Raw genomic sequence first — 14,787 nt, 5'->3', positions numbered from 1 at the left:
GGGGGGTGCCGGGGGGGTGCTGCCCGCTTCCCTGCGGCGGGGGCTCAGCCCCCGACCCTGCTCCTGGGGTCAGCGCTGGGTGCTCGCCGCGGGGCAGGAGGCGGCGGTGGCACCGGGGGGCCCGGTGGGTTCCCCCCCCGGCAGCCTGCACCGCCTGCCCCGCTGCTTGGGGGTGCCGGGGGGGTCCCCGGGGGGGGCTGCTTGCCCGGGCTGCCCACCGGAGCCACCCCCGCGAAGCTCCCCCGGGCGCCCAGGGGGCTCCGGGGCCGGAGGGTGCCGGTGGCGGGGCCGCTCCCCGGGGACCTGGGGGCCGGACCGGGGGGGGCCGGGGCTGGACCGGGGGTGGGGGGTGGGGGGGGGGGGGGCCGCCTCCCGGCGGGGCGGGGCGGGGCGGGGTCGCAGCACCTGCGGGCGGTGCCGCTCTCACCGGCAGCAGCGCTCGGCAGCTCCGCACCGTCCCGCACCGTCCAGCACCGGCACCGAGCCATGGGGCGGCAGCGGGGCTCCCTGGCCCCCCTCTGCTTCCCCCTGCTGCTGCTGCTGCTCCGGGTAAGGGCGACGGGACGGGGCGGGAGGGGACAGGGCGGCGGTGGCCACGCTGACACCTCTCTCCGGGCAGGTGGGCGGCCGGCGGTGCGACGAGGCAGCCCCCTGCCAGCCCGGCTTCGCCGCAGAGACCTTCACCTTCACCGTGCCCCGGGACAGCGTGGCGGCGGGAGGGGTGCTGGGACGAGGTAGGGTCCTACGGGGGCGGCGGGGGCCCGTGGGTGCGGGAGCTGCAGCCCCACAACCCGCTGTGGCACGGGGCTGCGCTCGTGGGGACGGGCGGGTGGTGAGGGGGTTGTGGAGGCGTGGGGACGGGTTTGCTGTGTGGCACCAAGGGTGGCAACGGGGACGGCGGTGTGCCCCTGGGGACGGGCTCGGTGCGCGGCAAGGTGGCGCAGGGCCGTGGTCCCAGGGACGGGTGCCAAGGGTGGCAAACGAGGGACAAAGCCGTGGCTGCGTGGGGCCAGCAATGGCGACGGGCACGGTGCGCCGCGAGGAGCTGGGGCGGTGCAGGTGTCGGTGCCGGCAGCACCGGGGCGAGGGCGTGCGGGGGCAGCGGGCGCCTCTCCCGGCAGCGCCGGGGCGGGCGGCGCTGACTCAGGCGGCGCAGACCTGTTGGGGCCGGCAGGCCTGGGCGTGGGGCGCGGAGCCCGGCCTCGAGCGGCCGCCGAGCCGACCGCCCCGCGTGGGCTCCCCACGGGCTGGCGGTGCCTCTGCGTGCCGGCACCAAGCACCCGGCCCGATGCAGAGCCGTGCACGGGTGGAGGCGGTTCTTGAGGCGCAGGAAGGGGTGGCCGTGAAATTGGGGTGCTGAGGACCTGCTGCTGCTTTGGGGTGTCTGTGTGCCCCCACCACGCTCTTCCTCTCCCAGCACCGAGGTCCTGCTGGCCCCTGGCGCTGCGGGGGGCGGCTCGGCCGCCATTTGCTCGGGTCAGTGGCTGGCAGCGGTGCCGGAGTGGGCCGAGGGGCGCTGAGCACTGCAGCGGGGCCTCCGTGCTCTCAGTTTCAGGCTGAGTTTCACCTGCGCTGGCAGTATCGGTGCAGGGAGCTGGACCCTGCACCGCACCGAACGCATTCCATACATGTTTGCTTTCTGGTTGATCATTAACAAATCTGCTCAGCACCAGCAGCCTGTGTCTGCTGGGGCTGTGCCTGATAGCAGGGTGATGGGAAGTTGCGTGGCCCTCCGCACCCCCAGGATGCGCAGGGCTGGTTTCTGCAGGGGGGGCAGCTGGAAATCCCCTGCGTCCCAGTTCAGGGCCTGGGACAGAGGAGGCGCGTGGGAGGAAGGAAGTGGACGGGTGCCTGTGTCAGCCCGTGCGTGCCAGCGCCAGCGTGGTGATGCCTGGCTATGCCGTGGCAATGCCCAGCCGCACAGGGGGACGCTCAGCAGAGGCAGGATGCTGCCCTCTGTGCCACACAGTGCTTCAAAGACCTCAGCCGGGCTGCGGTGCGGCAGGCTGACGAGCTGGCCTGTAATTAAGCTGATGAGTCGAGCGCTGTGTTTTGCCTCAGACAGGTCTGGATAGGCCCCGCGCGGCGCTGGGGCGGCAAGAGCCGGCGTGGGGCCCTGCTCCCTGAGCGCTTCAGGGGCTGGGCCGGCTGCTGCTGCGGCTCCGAGCCTCCCGACGGCGGTGCTGCCGCCCTGGCCCACTGATGAAAAAGCCTGGTGGAGGAAGGAGCAATTTCCTCTGCGTTAATGTGGGCAGTAGGAGCTGCCCAGCGCCTCCGTTTCCGGTGGGTGCTGGGGCTGCGGCTGTCCCACGCCCCGAGGGAAGGATGGCAGCACCTGCCTGGCGTCCCTGGGCTGGGACCGGGACCCAGGGGCCGTGCTCAGCCTCGTGTGCTGCTTTGCACGCGGGCGAGGGGTCCCTGGGCAGGGCACGGGGTGGCAGAACCCCCGGGAGGGAGCCTCAGGGAGCCCCTGGCTCTGTGGGCCGTGGGCGTACGTCCCCATCTGGGGGGGTTGTGGGTCTCCAGCGGGGGCGGATGTTCCCCAACTACGCAGCTCCTGAATCAGCCCCGGGTGGGAGAAACCTCGAGACTCTGAAGTCACGGCGAAACTCGGTGACGTCAGGGGGTGCGCCTGGGCGGGACGTGCGGCTCACGGCGCCTTCGCCCGGGCTGCCCGGAGCTGACGTTTGTCCCCCCTCCGCTGCTGGCTTCTGCTCCAGTGCAGCCACCGCGCTTGCGCAACTGTGTGGGGACACGGGGTGGTGGCACCCGGTAGTCCTGGGGTGGTGGCACTTGGCTGGGCCCGTGACTCACCCTGTGCCCAGCCCTGGCGAGACACTTTCCTGTGTCACAGCGGGATGTGGGGTGGCTTGGGGGCTGGCAGGCACCGTGGTCCCCAGGTCCCAATCCTGGGGGTGCAGGGTGTTCCCCCCCCAGCCCCGGCCGGCAGTCAGTAATTCGGTGATTTTGGCCCCGTGGGTAGTGGCAGGTGGGGGTCCAGGAAGGCGTGGAGCACCCTGCAGTGCAGGAGCCCCCCAAACTTGCCCCCAGCCCCACCACCTCCCCCTGCCCCACGCCTTGCTGAGGCCCCATGGCTGCATGCCCCCGGGGAGGACGGGGCAGGGAGGGGTTGGCTTTCAAGTGCTGAGCTGGAAAAACAGGTTGAGCACAGCGATGGGGAGCGGGCGCCGAGCGTGGCGTGCTCCCCGTGCTCCCTGCGCTCCCTGCGCTCCCTGCGTGCAGCCGGTGCGGGGCTGGGTGCTGAGCGCGGTGCTCGCTGCACCCGGCCGGCTCCGTGCCAGGTCCCGGGTGCCCGCGGGGGCCGTGGCACCTCCCTGCTGCGAGCCCCCGGTGCGGGAGCGCCCGGCCTGCCCCGGCGTGTCCCTGCACAGCCGGCCTCACCGGCTGCCCCGGCCTGGCTGCGGGACCCACCTGGGGGCCGGGCCGGGCTGGCATCGCACCCGCTGGGTCGGGGGCACGGTGGCAGCCCCCAGCCCAGCTCTGCTATCGCCTTCCACCCACCATCGCCTCTGAATTGCTGGGCTGCACGTGGGCTGATGTGCTGAGGGATGGTGGAAAGGGCCCGGCAGTAACGTCTGCCCTGGGAGCACCCAGCTCCGCACTTCCCACCCCGGGCAAGTCGCCATCCCACGGCAGCGCCCCGGCACGCCAAGTGCCTCCTGCCCGAGCCGCGGTCGTGCCGGGGCTGGAGGTGGCTATGCCGGTGGGGGGACCCAGCCTGGGTGCTGCTGGCTCAAACAAAACATCCCCCAGACAAAGGAGCGTTTGTTCAGGGAGCTCCCGGCTGCGCGGCCCCGCTCATGTGATGCCTGCTGATCGCCGCCATGCTGCGCGCTGTCCCCCCCCTCGGGCTGTCCTTGTCTCCAGCATGCCAGTCCCAGCTGTGACCAGTGCCAGACCAGCGTGGCCAGTGTGAGGGCTCGTACCGTGGTCCCAGCAGGGTGCCAGGCTGGTGACACCAGGATGCCATCTCCCCGGTCTGTCCCCAAAGAGCCCTTGCTACCCCACACCCCTGGGTGCACTGGGGGCGGCACCTTCCCCATCACGTAGGTTGATGCCCCTGTCCTGCAGCGGGTCACAAGCCTGCTGCAGATGCGTAGCCCTGGCCCCTGGCCATGCAGGAGGCTCGGTGACCCCCATGGGTCCCCAAGCACCGGTGCACTGTCACCCCCCTGCCTGCAGTGCAGGATCCTGTGCTGGCAGCCCCTGGGATCCAGCCCTGGCGGTTACTGGGGTGGCTGGGTGCCAGCGCGGGTGAGCTGGACGCACCGGCCTTGTTTTTATTTGAAAAGCACCCGGCGCAGCAGCACCCTCTGCCCGCTGGCACGGCCGCGATAACGCGCCGCGTGCAGGGGTGTGCCATGGGGACGTTGTGCCGCAGGGACACGCCACGCGGGGGGATGTGCCCCGTGGCAGGGATGTGCCGCGCGTGGGGTGTGCCAGGCACGGTGCCACCCGGCCCACCCGCTCTCCCTGTCCCCAGTGAGGTTCTCAGGCTGCAGTGGGCGGTCGCAGGCCGTGTACGTCCCAGACGATGCGCGCTTCGAGGTGGACGAGGATGGCATCATCCAGACGAAACAGCCGCTGCAGCTCCGCGGGCGGAAGATCCACTTCAGCGTCTCTGCCCTGGATGCCACGGGCAAGAGGCACTCGGCCTGGGTGACTGTGGAAAAGCGCAGGTGGCGGCAACATCACCGCCACAGCTACCAGGTGAAGTGTTGTCCCCGTGCCTGTGGTCACCACAGCCCCTCCGTGGGGCGGGCAGTGGGTGCCTCCGGCTGCCTTGCGCTCCGGTGGGCGCCAGGACAAATTGCTGTTCCCGCAGGACGGGGTGCCCTACATGCTCACTTTCCCTGAGTCCGGCCCCGGCCTCCGAAGGCAGAAGAGGGACTGGGTCATCCCCCCCATCAACTGCCTCGAGAACCACCGGGGGCCCTTCCCCATGAGGCTGGTGCAGGTACGCAGCCCCACGGTGCGGGGACGAGGGCTGAGCCAGCGCCGTGCCCTGCGGCCGGGCTGAGCAGCCCCAGGGGGGACGCGGGTACCTCTGCGGAGCGCCAGGCCCCCTCTAACAGCCCCCCGCCTCGCCGCCAGATCAAATCCAACAAGGACAAGGAGACCAAGGTTTTCTACAGCATCACGGGGCAGGGGGCGGACAGCCCCCCCGTGGGCGTCTTCACCATCGAGCGTGAGACGGGGTGGCTGGAGGTGACGCAGCCGCTGGACCGCGAGGAGATCGGGAAATACGTCGTGAGTGGGGGGCCGGGGCGGGGGGGGACCTGGGGGGTCCCAAGGGGGCCGTGCCACTGACGGTGCCCTCGCAGCTCTTCTCCCACGCCGTGTCGGCCAACGGGCAGCCCGTGGAGGACCCCATGGAGATCATCATCACGGTGACTGACCAGAACGACAACAAGCCCGTCTTCACCAAGCAGGTCTTCGTCGGCTACATCGAGGAGAACGCGAAGCCGGGTGCGCGGGGCTGGGGGCAGGGGGGCTGCAGAGCCCCGGGCCGGAGCTGCGCCGGGCCGACGGCAGCACCCGTGGGGCTCGTCCCGTGAGTGATGTCTCCCCGGCTCGTCCCCGTGCCAGGCACCTCCGTGATGACCGTGAACGCCACGGACGCGGACGACGCGGTGAACGTGGACAACGGCATCATCAGCTACTCCATCGTCAGCCAGGAGCCGCCGCGCCCGCACCACCAGATGTTCACCATCGACCCCCAGAAGGGCGTCATCAGCGTCCTCGGCACGGGGCTGGACCGGGAGGTGGGCGCCTGGTGGGCGCCGTGTCCCGGCACCCGCGCCCCACGGTGGGACCGGCTGCGGGGAGCGGGGCGCCTCTGACCGCGGTGCGCTCTGCTTGCAGGCCACCCCCAACTACACGCTGATCGTCCAGGCCACGGACCAGGAGGGCAGGGGGCTGTCCACCACCGCCACGGCCGTCATCGAGGTCACGGATGCCAACGACAACATTCCCGTCTTCGACCCCACCATGGTACTCGTCTCCCCCACCCGAGCCGGCTCCCGCGAGTCGCTTCCCCCACTCCCCCGGCCCCCACATGAGGTGACCGCCCCTGTGCCCCCTCTCACAGTACGAGGGGACGGTGGACGAGAACGAGGTGGGGCTGGAGGTGGCCAGGCTGCACGTGACGGACCTGGACATGCCGGGCTCCCCGGCCTGGCAAGCCGTCTACCGCATCAAGAGCGGAGACCAGGACGGCGCCTTCAGCATCGCCACCGACCCCAACACCAACGACGGCATCCTGAGAACCGCCAAGGTGGGTCGTGGCGCTGCGGGGCTGCCCCGAGCACGCCGCGTCCCCGCCGGCGCTGGTTCCAGCCCAGCTCTTCTCTGCCGACCTCCAGGGCCTGGACTACGAGACCAGGAGCCGCTACGACCTCGTGGTGACGGTGGAGAACAAAGTCCCCCTCTCCGTGTCCCTCGGGCTCTCCTCGGCCAGCGTCCTGGTGCTCGTCAGGGATGTGAACGAGCCCCCCGTCTTCGTGCCCCCTGTCAAGAGGGTGGAGGTGTCGGAGGACCTGCCGGTGGGGCACGAGGTCACATCCTACACGGCCCAGGACCCCGACAAGGATCAGAGGAACAAGATCACGTGAGTGGGGGTGGCGGCGGGGGCGCGAGGGCTGCGTGCCCCTTCCCACCTGGCCGCACGGGCCAGGGTGGGCACGGAGCCCCCCCGCTGACCCTCGCTTGCCCAGGTACCGCATGGGCAGCGACCCCGCGGGGTGGCTGGCCATCCACCCCGAGAACGGCATCGTCACGGCCGTCCAGCCGCTGGACCGGGAGTCGGTGCACGCCATCAACAGCACCTACAAGGCCATCGTCCTGGCCGTGGACAACGGTGAGGATGCGCCGCCCTGCAGGGAGCCGGGGGCTGCGAGGTGGCCGCGCAGGGCACGGGGACGGGTTCCGGGCGCCTCGCTAACAGCCAGCTCTGCAGGGGTGCCGGACGCAACTGGCACGGGGACGCTGCTGCTGCTCCTCCAGGATGTGAACGACAACGGGCCCACGCCGGAGCCCCGGATCTTTGACATCTGCAGCCGGCAGCCTGAGGAGCAGACGCTGACCATCGTCGACAAGGACCTGCCCCCAAACACGTACCCCTTCGAGGCAGCGCTGGAGCACGGCTCCAGCACCAACTGGACCGTCAAGGTGTCCGGCCAAGGTAGGTGCCGTGGGGTCCGTCCCAGCCACCCGCCTGTGGCGCAGGGCAGTGGGGGGACACTGAGCAAGGGCCACATCCTAGCCGGATCTCTCTGAGCCACCCTGCATGCCACTGGCACTGGAGCTCCTACCGGTCCCCGTGATGGGGTACTGCCACGTGGCAAAGCCCTGCGGGTGCTGAGGGTGTCCCCAAATGTGGGAGCCGGGACCCACCTTGACCCCAAGCCCTCTCTCTCCCGCACAAGACTCGCTGGTCCTGAAACTGCAGAAGGAGCTGGAGCCGGGGGAGTACAGCATCTTCCTGAGGCTGACGGACAGCCAGGGCAAGGCGCAGGTGACACAAGTCAAAGCCCAGGTGTGCGAGTGCGAAGGGGCAGCCAAAAACTGTGAGCGGAGAGCGTTCATCGCCAGCGGCCTGGGTGTCCCTGCAATCCTGGGCATCCTGGGGGGCATCCTGGCGCTGCTGAGTGAGTACTGTGTGGTGGGGACAGGGATGGGGCCGCTTTCTCCCAGTGGTGCTGACGCCATGCCCTCTGCTCGCAGTCCTGCTGCTGCTGCTGCTGCTCTTTGTGAGGAGGAGGAAGGTGGTGAAGGAGCCGCTGCTGCCGCCCGAGGACGACATGCGGGACAATGTCTACCACTACGACGAGGAGGGTGGCGGCGAGGAGGACCAGGTGGGACAGGGGTGCTGGGCCACAGTCCCGCCCATGGGGTTCCCCACAGTGGGTGGTAGCACGGCTCCCCAGGGCACTGCCGTAGCCACAGTGAACAGCTGGGGTGCGCAAGGTTCCCATGGACCTGCTCGTCCCCACATCCTCCCTTGGGGGTTACCCAGTCTCCTGCAGGCCCCTGGTCCTTCCAGCACTGTCTGAGGCCATCCCTTGAGTATAGTCTTGCTGTCTCTTCATGCCCCCTGTCTCCATCCCCACACAGGACTATGACCTGAGCCAGCTGCACCGCGGCCTGGATGCCCGCCCCGAGGTGATCCGCAACGACGTGGCCCCCCCGCTGATGGCGGCCCCCCAGTACCGGCCCCGGCCCGCCAACCCCGATGAGATCGGAAACTTCATCGACGAGGTGAGCCCAGCCCCATGCGTTGCCCTGGGGCAGGGGTGCGATGCACGTTGCCACAGCTCCCTCCGTCTGTGCTGACACCGCTGGGCCGCACGCATTCCCATCCTGCGGGATTGGGGCAAGCACAGTGCCCGCTGGCAGGGGACAGCGGAGCCCCTGGCCAGAGGCTGGTCACTGAGCTCCTCTTCTACCCCCCCAGAACCTGAAGGCGGCTGACACGGACCCCACGGCCCCCCCCTACGACTCCCTGCTGGTGTTCGACTACGAGGGCAGCGGTTCGGAGGCCGTCTCGCTCAGCTCCCTCAACTCCTCCGACTCCGACCAGGACCAGGACTACGACTACCTCAACGAATGGGGCAACCGCTTCAAGAAGCTGGCGGAGCTCTACGGCGGCGGGGAGGATGACGACTAGGCTGCCCTGGCCCTCCTGCTGGCCCGCAGCCACGCAGCGAAGGCAGCTCTTGCCATTTCTTGGACATGCACTGGCCCTTGCCGGCAGTGTGGTGGGTGGCCAAAGCCCCCTCTGACATCCCTGGATCCATCACTCACATCCCTCTCCTTCAGTGCAGATAAAGCTCAGGATCACTGGGGCTTGAGTGTTTTGGGGAGCCCATGTGTTTCCTGCTCCCCCTCAGCTCCAGACAGGTCACGGTGCCGTTTGGGGTTCCCTGGGGAGACCAGGGAGGCTGGCGGTAGGCACTCCTTGTCCTGGAGCTGAGGAGCTCCTGGATCAGCTTCCAGCCTCCCCGTGCCCAAATCCTGTAGTGGCCATCGGCTGGTGCTCAGCACCTCTCCTTCATCGAGGAGAGGCCCCCACCGACCCTCTCCCTCTGCTTCAGAAGGAAAGGGTTTCTCTGGCGCTCTCCAAAATACCTCGCACTCCCAGACCTGAAATCACCGCCGTGCTGGCAGCCTGCCACGCTCAGGGAACGGGACGGCCCCGCGTCCAGCTTTTGTGTGGAGCTGCTCAAGCATGTGCCGATGCAGGGTGGATGATCTATAAACGCAGATTAATGATGTGCCATTGTCTTTCTATGATACATGAGGGAATTATATTTGATATAGTACTTGCAGGCAGATTTCTATTTTTCTGTATACCAGATTATATTATTTCCTTTTGTGTCATATTATGTGTAATTATTGTGCAGTTAAGAGAAGGCGCTTTCTGAAATCAAACAGCTTTACTTAAATTCTGAACCGTGTTTAGCTGTTGTCACGTTTTGTATTTTTAAAATGGGAGAAGGGTCTGATGCGGGCTGGGAGACCAGCAATTGTCTAGTTTTAATTGATTGTATGTTTTTTATATAAAACTGAAATAATGCGTTGTTTTAATAAAACTAGAAGGCCATTTCTTTGTGCGTAGCTCTGCCAGCTGCACTGCCTGTGTCCGTGCTGAGAGGCAGGTCTGCCCTGCTGTGACTTCTTGTTATGGCTACGGCTGCTGCTGCCTCCGAAGTGCAGAAAGCGAGTGCTTTCTGAAGCCCCTGCTCTGTATAACAATCTTACTTGGGAAGGGAGGGATCCATAACAGAGCACGTGTTTTCTCAGCACCGGGGCCGATAAGAGGTACGGCTGGCAGCTAATAGCACGGCAAGGTTTTACCTTACTGCCTGGTCTGTTTGGACAGGCCCTGGGGAAAGGAGGAGCAGAAGGCTGAGTGAAAACTGGGCTTGCACTGAAGTGCCTTATCATGGTGGCTGCACCCTGTGTGCCTAGCTTAACGCTCTGACCCACGCGGGCCCAGCAGCGGAGGCGAGGCTGTTATCGCTGATGTTTGCCTAACCCTGCAATTACTCTGTTTTCTCTAGAGAAGCCCTGCCCTTTAAAGGAAGCACAAAGCAGACGAATAACATGCCCCACAGTGCCTGCATGCTTTTAAACATGCAGCAACCTAAGAGGCAGGTACAGGAGTTGCAACCGCCCTGGTTTCAGTCCTGGAGAGGCGAGGTGCTGATGTGTGTGCTTTGTGACATACACGTAACGTGTTTACTACAAGGCAGCACCTGGCTGCAGAGCTGGGAGCAGGGCTAGCTCCGTCCTGCACGCCTCTCCCACACGGGGATTACGACACGGCTCTGTGTTTCTCTTCTTTCACATAAAATAAAATGATAAAAAGATAAAATGGGTGGTTTCTCCCCAGAAGCTGCCGGCTGCAGCCGGAGCCTGTGCTCCGCGTGTGGACGAGGCTGAGCCCCAGCCACCCCGGGGCCGCCCCCAGCCGGCTGCAGGGATGTGGCGGCACAGGGGCGGCAGGTTTCCTCAACCACCTGCCCCGCCGCGGCGCCCGGTGCTCCCGGCACCTCCCGGCACCTCCCGGCAGCCACACCGAGCCCCGGTAGCGCCCCACCGGGCCCGGCCCGCCATGAGCGCCGCGACCTGCCCAAGATGGCGGCGGGCGGGGCCGCCGTCCCTCCACGATCCCCCCAAGATGGCGGCGGGCAGCAGCGCCCCGCCCCTTCTCCCGACCTCCCCAAGATGGCGGCGGAGAGCCGCGGGCCCCTCCCCTCCCCGTCACGGCGGCCCCAAGATGGCGGGCGGCGGGGAGCCGGCGCCGGGGCAGGTGGTGGAGGCGCTGGAGCTGCTGCTGCGGCAGCCCGCGGGGTCCGGTGAGCGGGGCGGCGCGGCCGGGACCGGCCCGGAGGGCGCCCTGCGGCTGGAGACGGTGCTCAGCAACGCGGCGGCGCTGGACGAGCGGCTGCGAGGGGAGCCGGGCTGGGCGGCGCTGCGCGGCCTCCGCTCCGCCGTGCTGGCCCGGGCACCGGCGCTAGCGGCCGGGGCGGAGGGCGAAGGCGAACCGGGCTGGGCCGCCGCCCGCGCGGTGCTGGCGCTGCTGCTGTGCCTCAAGGAGCGGCTGCTGGCGCTGGCCGCCCTCCCCGCCGCCCCCGCGGCCGTGCCCGGTGCCCTGCCGCCGCCCGCCGCCGACACGCTGAGCGCCGCGCAGGGCCGGGCGGTGCGGCGGGCGCTGCGGGCCGCCGTGGGGCTGGGGCTGGCGCCCTACCTGCCGCCGGGCGTGGGGCAGCAACCCGGGCCGCCCCTGCCTCCGCCGCTGCCCCCGGGGGTGACCCGCGGGGCCCGGCTCCGTGCCGCCACCGGCGCCCTGGTGGAGCTGTGCTGGCACCCCGCGCTGGGCGGCCCGCTGCTCGCGCACCACCTCGGCATCCTCCTCGCCGGGCTCTGCCTGCTGGGACACGGCCCCGCTGCCCACAACGAGGTCGGTGGGCCCGAGCCTCCCGCTCCCCCGCGCGTGTCCCGACGCTTTGGTGCCGCTTCACGGGGTGGCCGGTGCAGGGGGTGCCCTGAGAGCCCCCGTTCAGCACAGCCTCCCTCTCCGGTGGCTGCTGCTGAGCCACGTCAGCCTGAGTGTAAAAGAAGAGGTTAAAGCACCGCTTCACGTACAGCCTGGGAGGGAGGGCTCGAGGGGCACCAGCGCCACACCGCCGGCAGCACCACGCCACAGGGAGCTGGGTGCCAGCATCTCTGCGGGTGCAGCACCCACGGCCGGGCTGCCCTCACCACCTCAGGGCTTGTTTTTCCAGGGCCTTTCGGAAGCGGAGCGAGCGCAGAGCCGGGAGGCCCTGCAGCACATCCTGGACCGTGTCTACCAGCCCCTGGCAGTGCGGGAGCTGCTCGTCCTGCAGGGTGGCCCCAAGCAGGTACTGGCTGCAGCGGAACCATCCCGATGCAGGGCAGCCGCGGATCCCGCATCCCAGCAGGAATATGATGGCCCAGCAAAGCACCTTCCGTCCCCTGGGCTGCCTGTTTGCGTGTCATGGAGGGTCACCACTCAGCCTGCAGGGTGACGTGCTGCTGCCTCAGCACCGGCTGCTGTTTGTGGTCTTTTCAAAGACTGCCTCATGGTGGTGGGGAGAAGGAAATGGGAAATACGTGCTGTCTGCAGAGGCAGCTGCTGGATCGCACCCGGGGCTGCTGGCTCGGGTGCAGCTCTGTGCCATGCTCTAGCCTCTGGCTGGGACTGAAGGCAATTCCTGGGCAGGCAGAAGCTGCCATCCTGTGTGCAAGTGCTGCAGAGGCGCTGCGTGAGGAGCTCACGGGGGTCAGCACCCTCAGTACATGCTGTGGCTCACCCAAAAGCCAGGGTCTCTCGGTCAGATGAGCCGAGCTGATGTCCTGCTGCAGCACGGTGTTGCCAGCCCTGCTCCACGTGTCCTAGCAAGCGCGCACATTCAAACTGCTCAATTTGTAGATTTGCAGCCTCTGAACAGTGTTGCTGTTTGTACCTCTCCCTGCACAGTTCTCTGCTTGAGCCCGAGGGCTCCTGGTGCTGCTGCCCCAGCACAGCACAGTGTCCAGTGTAGCAGGAGTCGCCACTGCTGTCCCCTTACGTGCATTAAGCCTGACTTGTCCCCTGAGCCCCCCCTTGCCCCATTTTGGTAATGAGACAGTCAGAGCTGCTGCCTGACCCTGGGAGACTTTAATTAAAGGAGGGAAGCTCTGCATGAGAGGATGTTCCCGGGAAGGTTAGTCTCTCATTAAACCCTAATTTGCTTTGTGCCACTGGATGAAGTGATTTAAAACGTTTCTGTGTCCTCTGCTCCTATCTGGTCTCGAGTCCTCCAGGGCAGGGCGCAGGCCTGTTAGCAAGGGTTTGCCCGGAGCGTGCACTGGGGAGAATACCCTACTTAGCCTGCTCCTTTGTTTCCTTTCAGAGTCGTCCCTCTCCTGGGGAAGAAACAAAGCCGGCGCTTGTACGGGCTCCAGCATGGCTGCGGCGCCTTTGTGGTCAGCTGCTCTCAGAAAGGCTGATGAGACCCAGCGGGGTTCAGGCTGTGGTTCGGGGCATCATGGAGGGAACCGGCGGTGAGTAGGGTGCTTGGGCGCTGCTGGTGGTTTCCAGGGTTGCAGATTAAAAGAGACTGTGATGATGTGTCTGAGATGTTTCATCCCGTGGGAAGCCCAGAAAAGATAGCACCAGCAGAGCACTGAAATGGGGAACGCTTTTGTTAGGCTAAACCGACTTCTGTAACACTCACGCAGGTTTTGCTTCTGAGTATGGCGAGGCTGCTGAACTCTTGAAACATGAATGCCTTTGCAAATGCCTTTAGCTTGGGGTATGCCATCCATTTTTAGGGATGAGAGCAGGGGGTAACTCCAGCCAGCTTTTAGTATTACGGCCCCTTGTGCTGGTTGGGTTTTGGTGCAGCAGTGCTCAGTGTTAGGCTGTTGGCAGCTGCAGTGGAGTGGGAGCAGTCTTATGCTGGGCCTTGGCAGCCAGGTCCCCTGCTCTGTTTCCTGCCAGTTAGGTTAAGCATTAAGCATTGCTCTTTAAAAGCTGAATCCCACAGCGCCAAAGTCTCTTCCGGCCAGTGCAACCTGAAGACACCATCCAAGCATAGCTTCCCTCCACTTTCTGGCTTGCACACCCATTTATAGACATTGTTTTCCAGCGTCAAAGGCCTTGGATAATATTTTTCCCTTTCCCTCAGGTGTTTTCTGAAAGATGATTGGTTTAAGGAGATTAATAAAAGCTAAAAATCCATTATTTTTTTTTGCCAGAAACAATGAGTTCAGCCAAAAATGGCCCTGCTGTTTTCTGTCAGGCCGAGCTGATCTCCTCTTTCTGTGCGTGGAGCAGGTGGCACTGATGCTGAAGCAGCAGCTGTGGACTGGAGAAAATGTGATGCGGTTGCAAAGATCCTGGCTTCCTGCCCTCAGCAGTGCCTTTCCCTCGAGGACTACTACAGACGTGTGTGCCCTCAGGTGGGTGCTTCCCTCTGCCCTCCCCGTGGCATGCTGGCTCTGCCTGCAAATGCAAAAGTGGGAGCACTCTCAGGTTCCCAGCTTGGCAAGTGTCTGCTGTCGATACCACTTGCACGTTGCCTTGCTCTTGAGGCAGGCTGCCCCAGTGTGGAGATGTTTTCCTGTGGTTCTGTCAGTGGGACGTGCTTCCACCACGCTCTTTCATTTTCTGTATTTTACTGAAATGCTGAGCAATGCTCCCTGGTCACATGAGGTCACTCGCTTTAAGGAGCTTTGTGCTGGGGGGCTCTGGCTTCCAGCCTTCACCCGTGGGCATGGTGCAGGCTCACAGTGCCCAGAAACACCTCCTGCCTTACCACATGCATGAGACGGAGAGCTGCTCCTCCGCGTGGGGTGTTGTGCCCAGTGTCCAGTAAAGCAGCACCACAGAGGCTCCTCCGCTGTTGGCTGCAAGGAGTCATTTGCTAAGCTTTGTTCCGATATCATGGACTTTTCCTCCCAGATTCTGGGCTTACTGCACATCCAGGACAAGCTGACAGCACGCCAGTTCCAGAGAGTGGCCACCACAACACTGCTCACCATGGCGAAAGAGCACCCTCAGCTGGCAGAGAAATACCTGCTCCAGCTTCTGCTGGCACCGCTTCTCCGCTGCTCGGATGCAGCAGGTAACAGCTGGCGAGGCACCGTGTCGAGCCCCGGGGTGAGGAAGGGGCTGATTCCTCTTTCCAGTGGTCTTTGTCTTTCCATCAGAATTTTCCCATGTCGGTGACTTGGCTGCTGAGGGTGCCAGCC

At 65.9% G+C, this 14,787-nt stretch overlaps 2 protein-coding genes across 2 annotated transcripts in view; both read left to right on the top strand.

Annotated features, from left to right (window-relative positions):
• Positions 1 to 382: 382 nt before the first annotated feature.
• LOC308176429 (cadherin-1-like) lies at positions 383 to 9,625 on the top strand. Its single transcript, XM_080552121.1, has 16 exons — positions 383 to 549; positions 620 to 734; positions 4,505 to 4,731; positions 4,847 to 4,978; positions 5,116 to 5,271; positions 5,346 to 5,490; positions 5,611 to 5,786; positions 5,887 to 6,015; positions 6,113 to 6,298; positions 6,387 to 6,631; positions 6,738 to 6,880; positions 6,980 to 7,204; positions 7,449 to 7,670; positions 7,747 to 7,877; positions 8,137 to 8,280; positions 8,477 to 9,625. The coding sequence occupies exons 1-16, from the start codon at positions 487 to 489 to the stop codon at positions 8,687 to 8,689; spliced, it is 2,652 nt and encodes an 883-aa protein (XP_080408247.1). The 5' UTR covers positions 383 to 486; the 3' UTR covers positions 8,690 to 9,625.
• Positions 9,626 to 9,766: 141 nt separating this feature from the next.
• TANGO6 (transport and golgi organization 6 homolog) overlaps positions 9,767 to 14,787 on the top strand; it is a 32,363-nt gene continuing 27,342 nt past the window's right edge. The window contains 6 exon segments of the mRNA XM_080552120.1: positions 9,767 to 10,764; positions 10,766 to 11,488; positions 11,814 to 11,930; positions 12,945 to 13,095; positions 13,871 to 13,995; positions 14,498 to 14,660. Of these exon segments, the coding sequence (XP_080408246.1) occupies positions 10,663 to 10,764; positions 10,766 to 11,488; positions 11,814 to 11,930; positions 12,945 to 13,095; positions 13,871 to 13,995; positions 14,498 to 14,660 (1,381 nt within the window). The 5' untranslated portion in view covers positions 9,767 to 10,662.

Source organism: Anser brachyrhynchus (genome assembly GCF_964034855.1).
Source record: "Anser brachyrhynchus genome assembly, chromosome: 12".
Classification (NCBI taxonomy): Eukaryota; Metazoa; Chordata; class Aves; order Anseriformes; family Anatidae; genus Anser; species Anser brachyrhynchus.
Note: the sequence above shows the minus strand (reverse complement) of the source record. Positions and strands in the feature narration are given on the sequence as shown.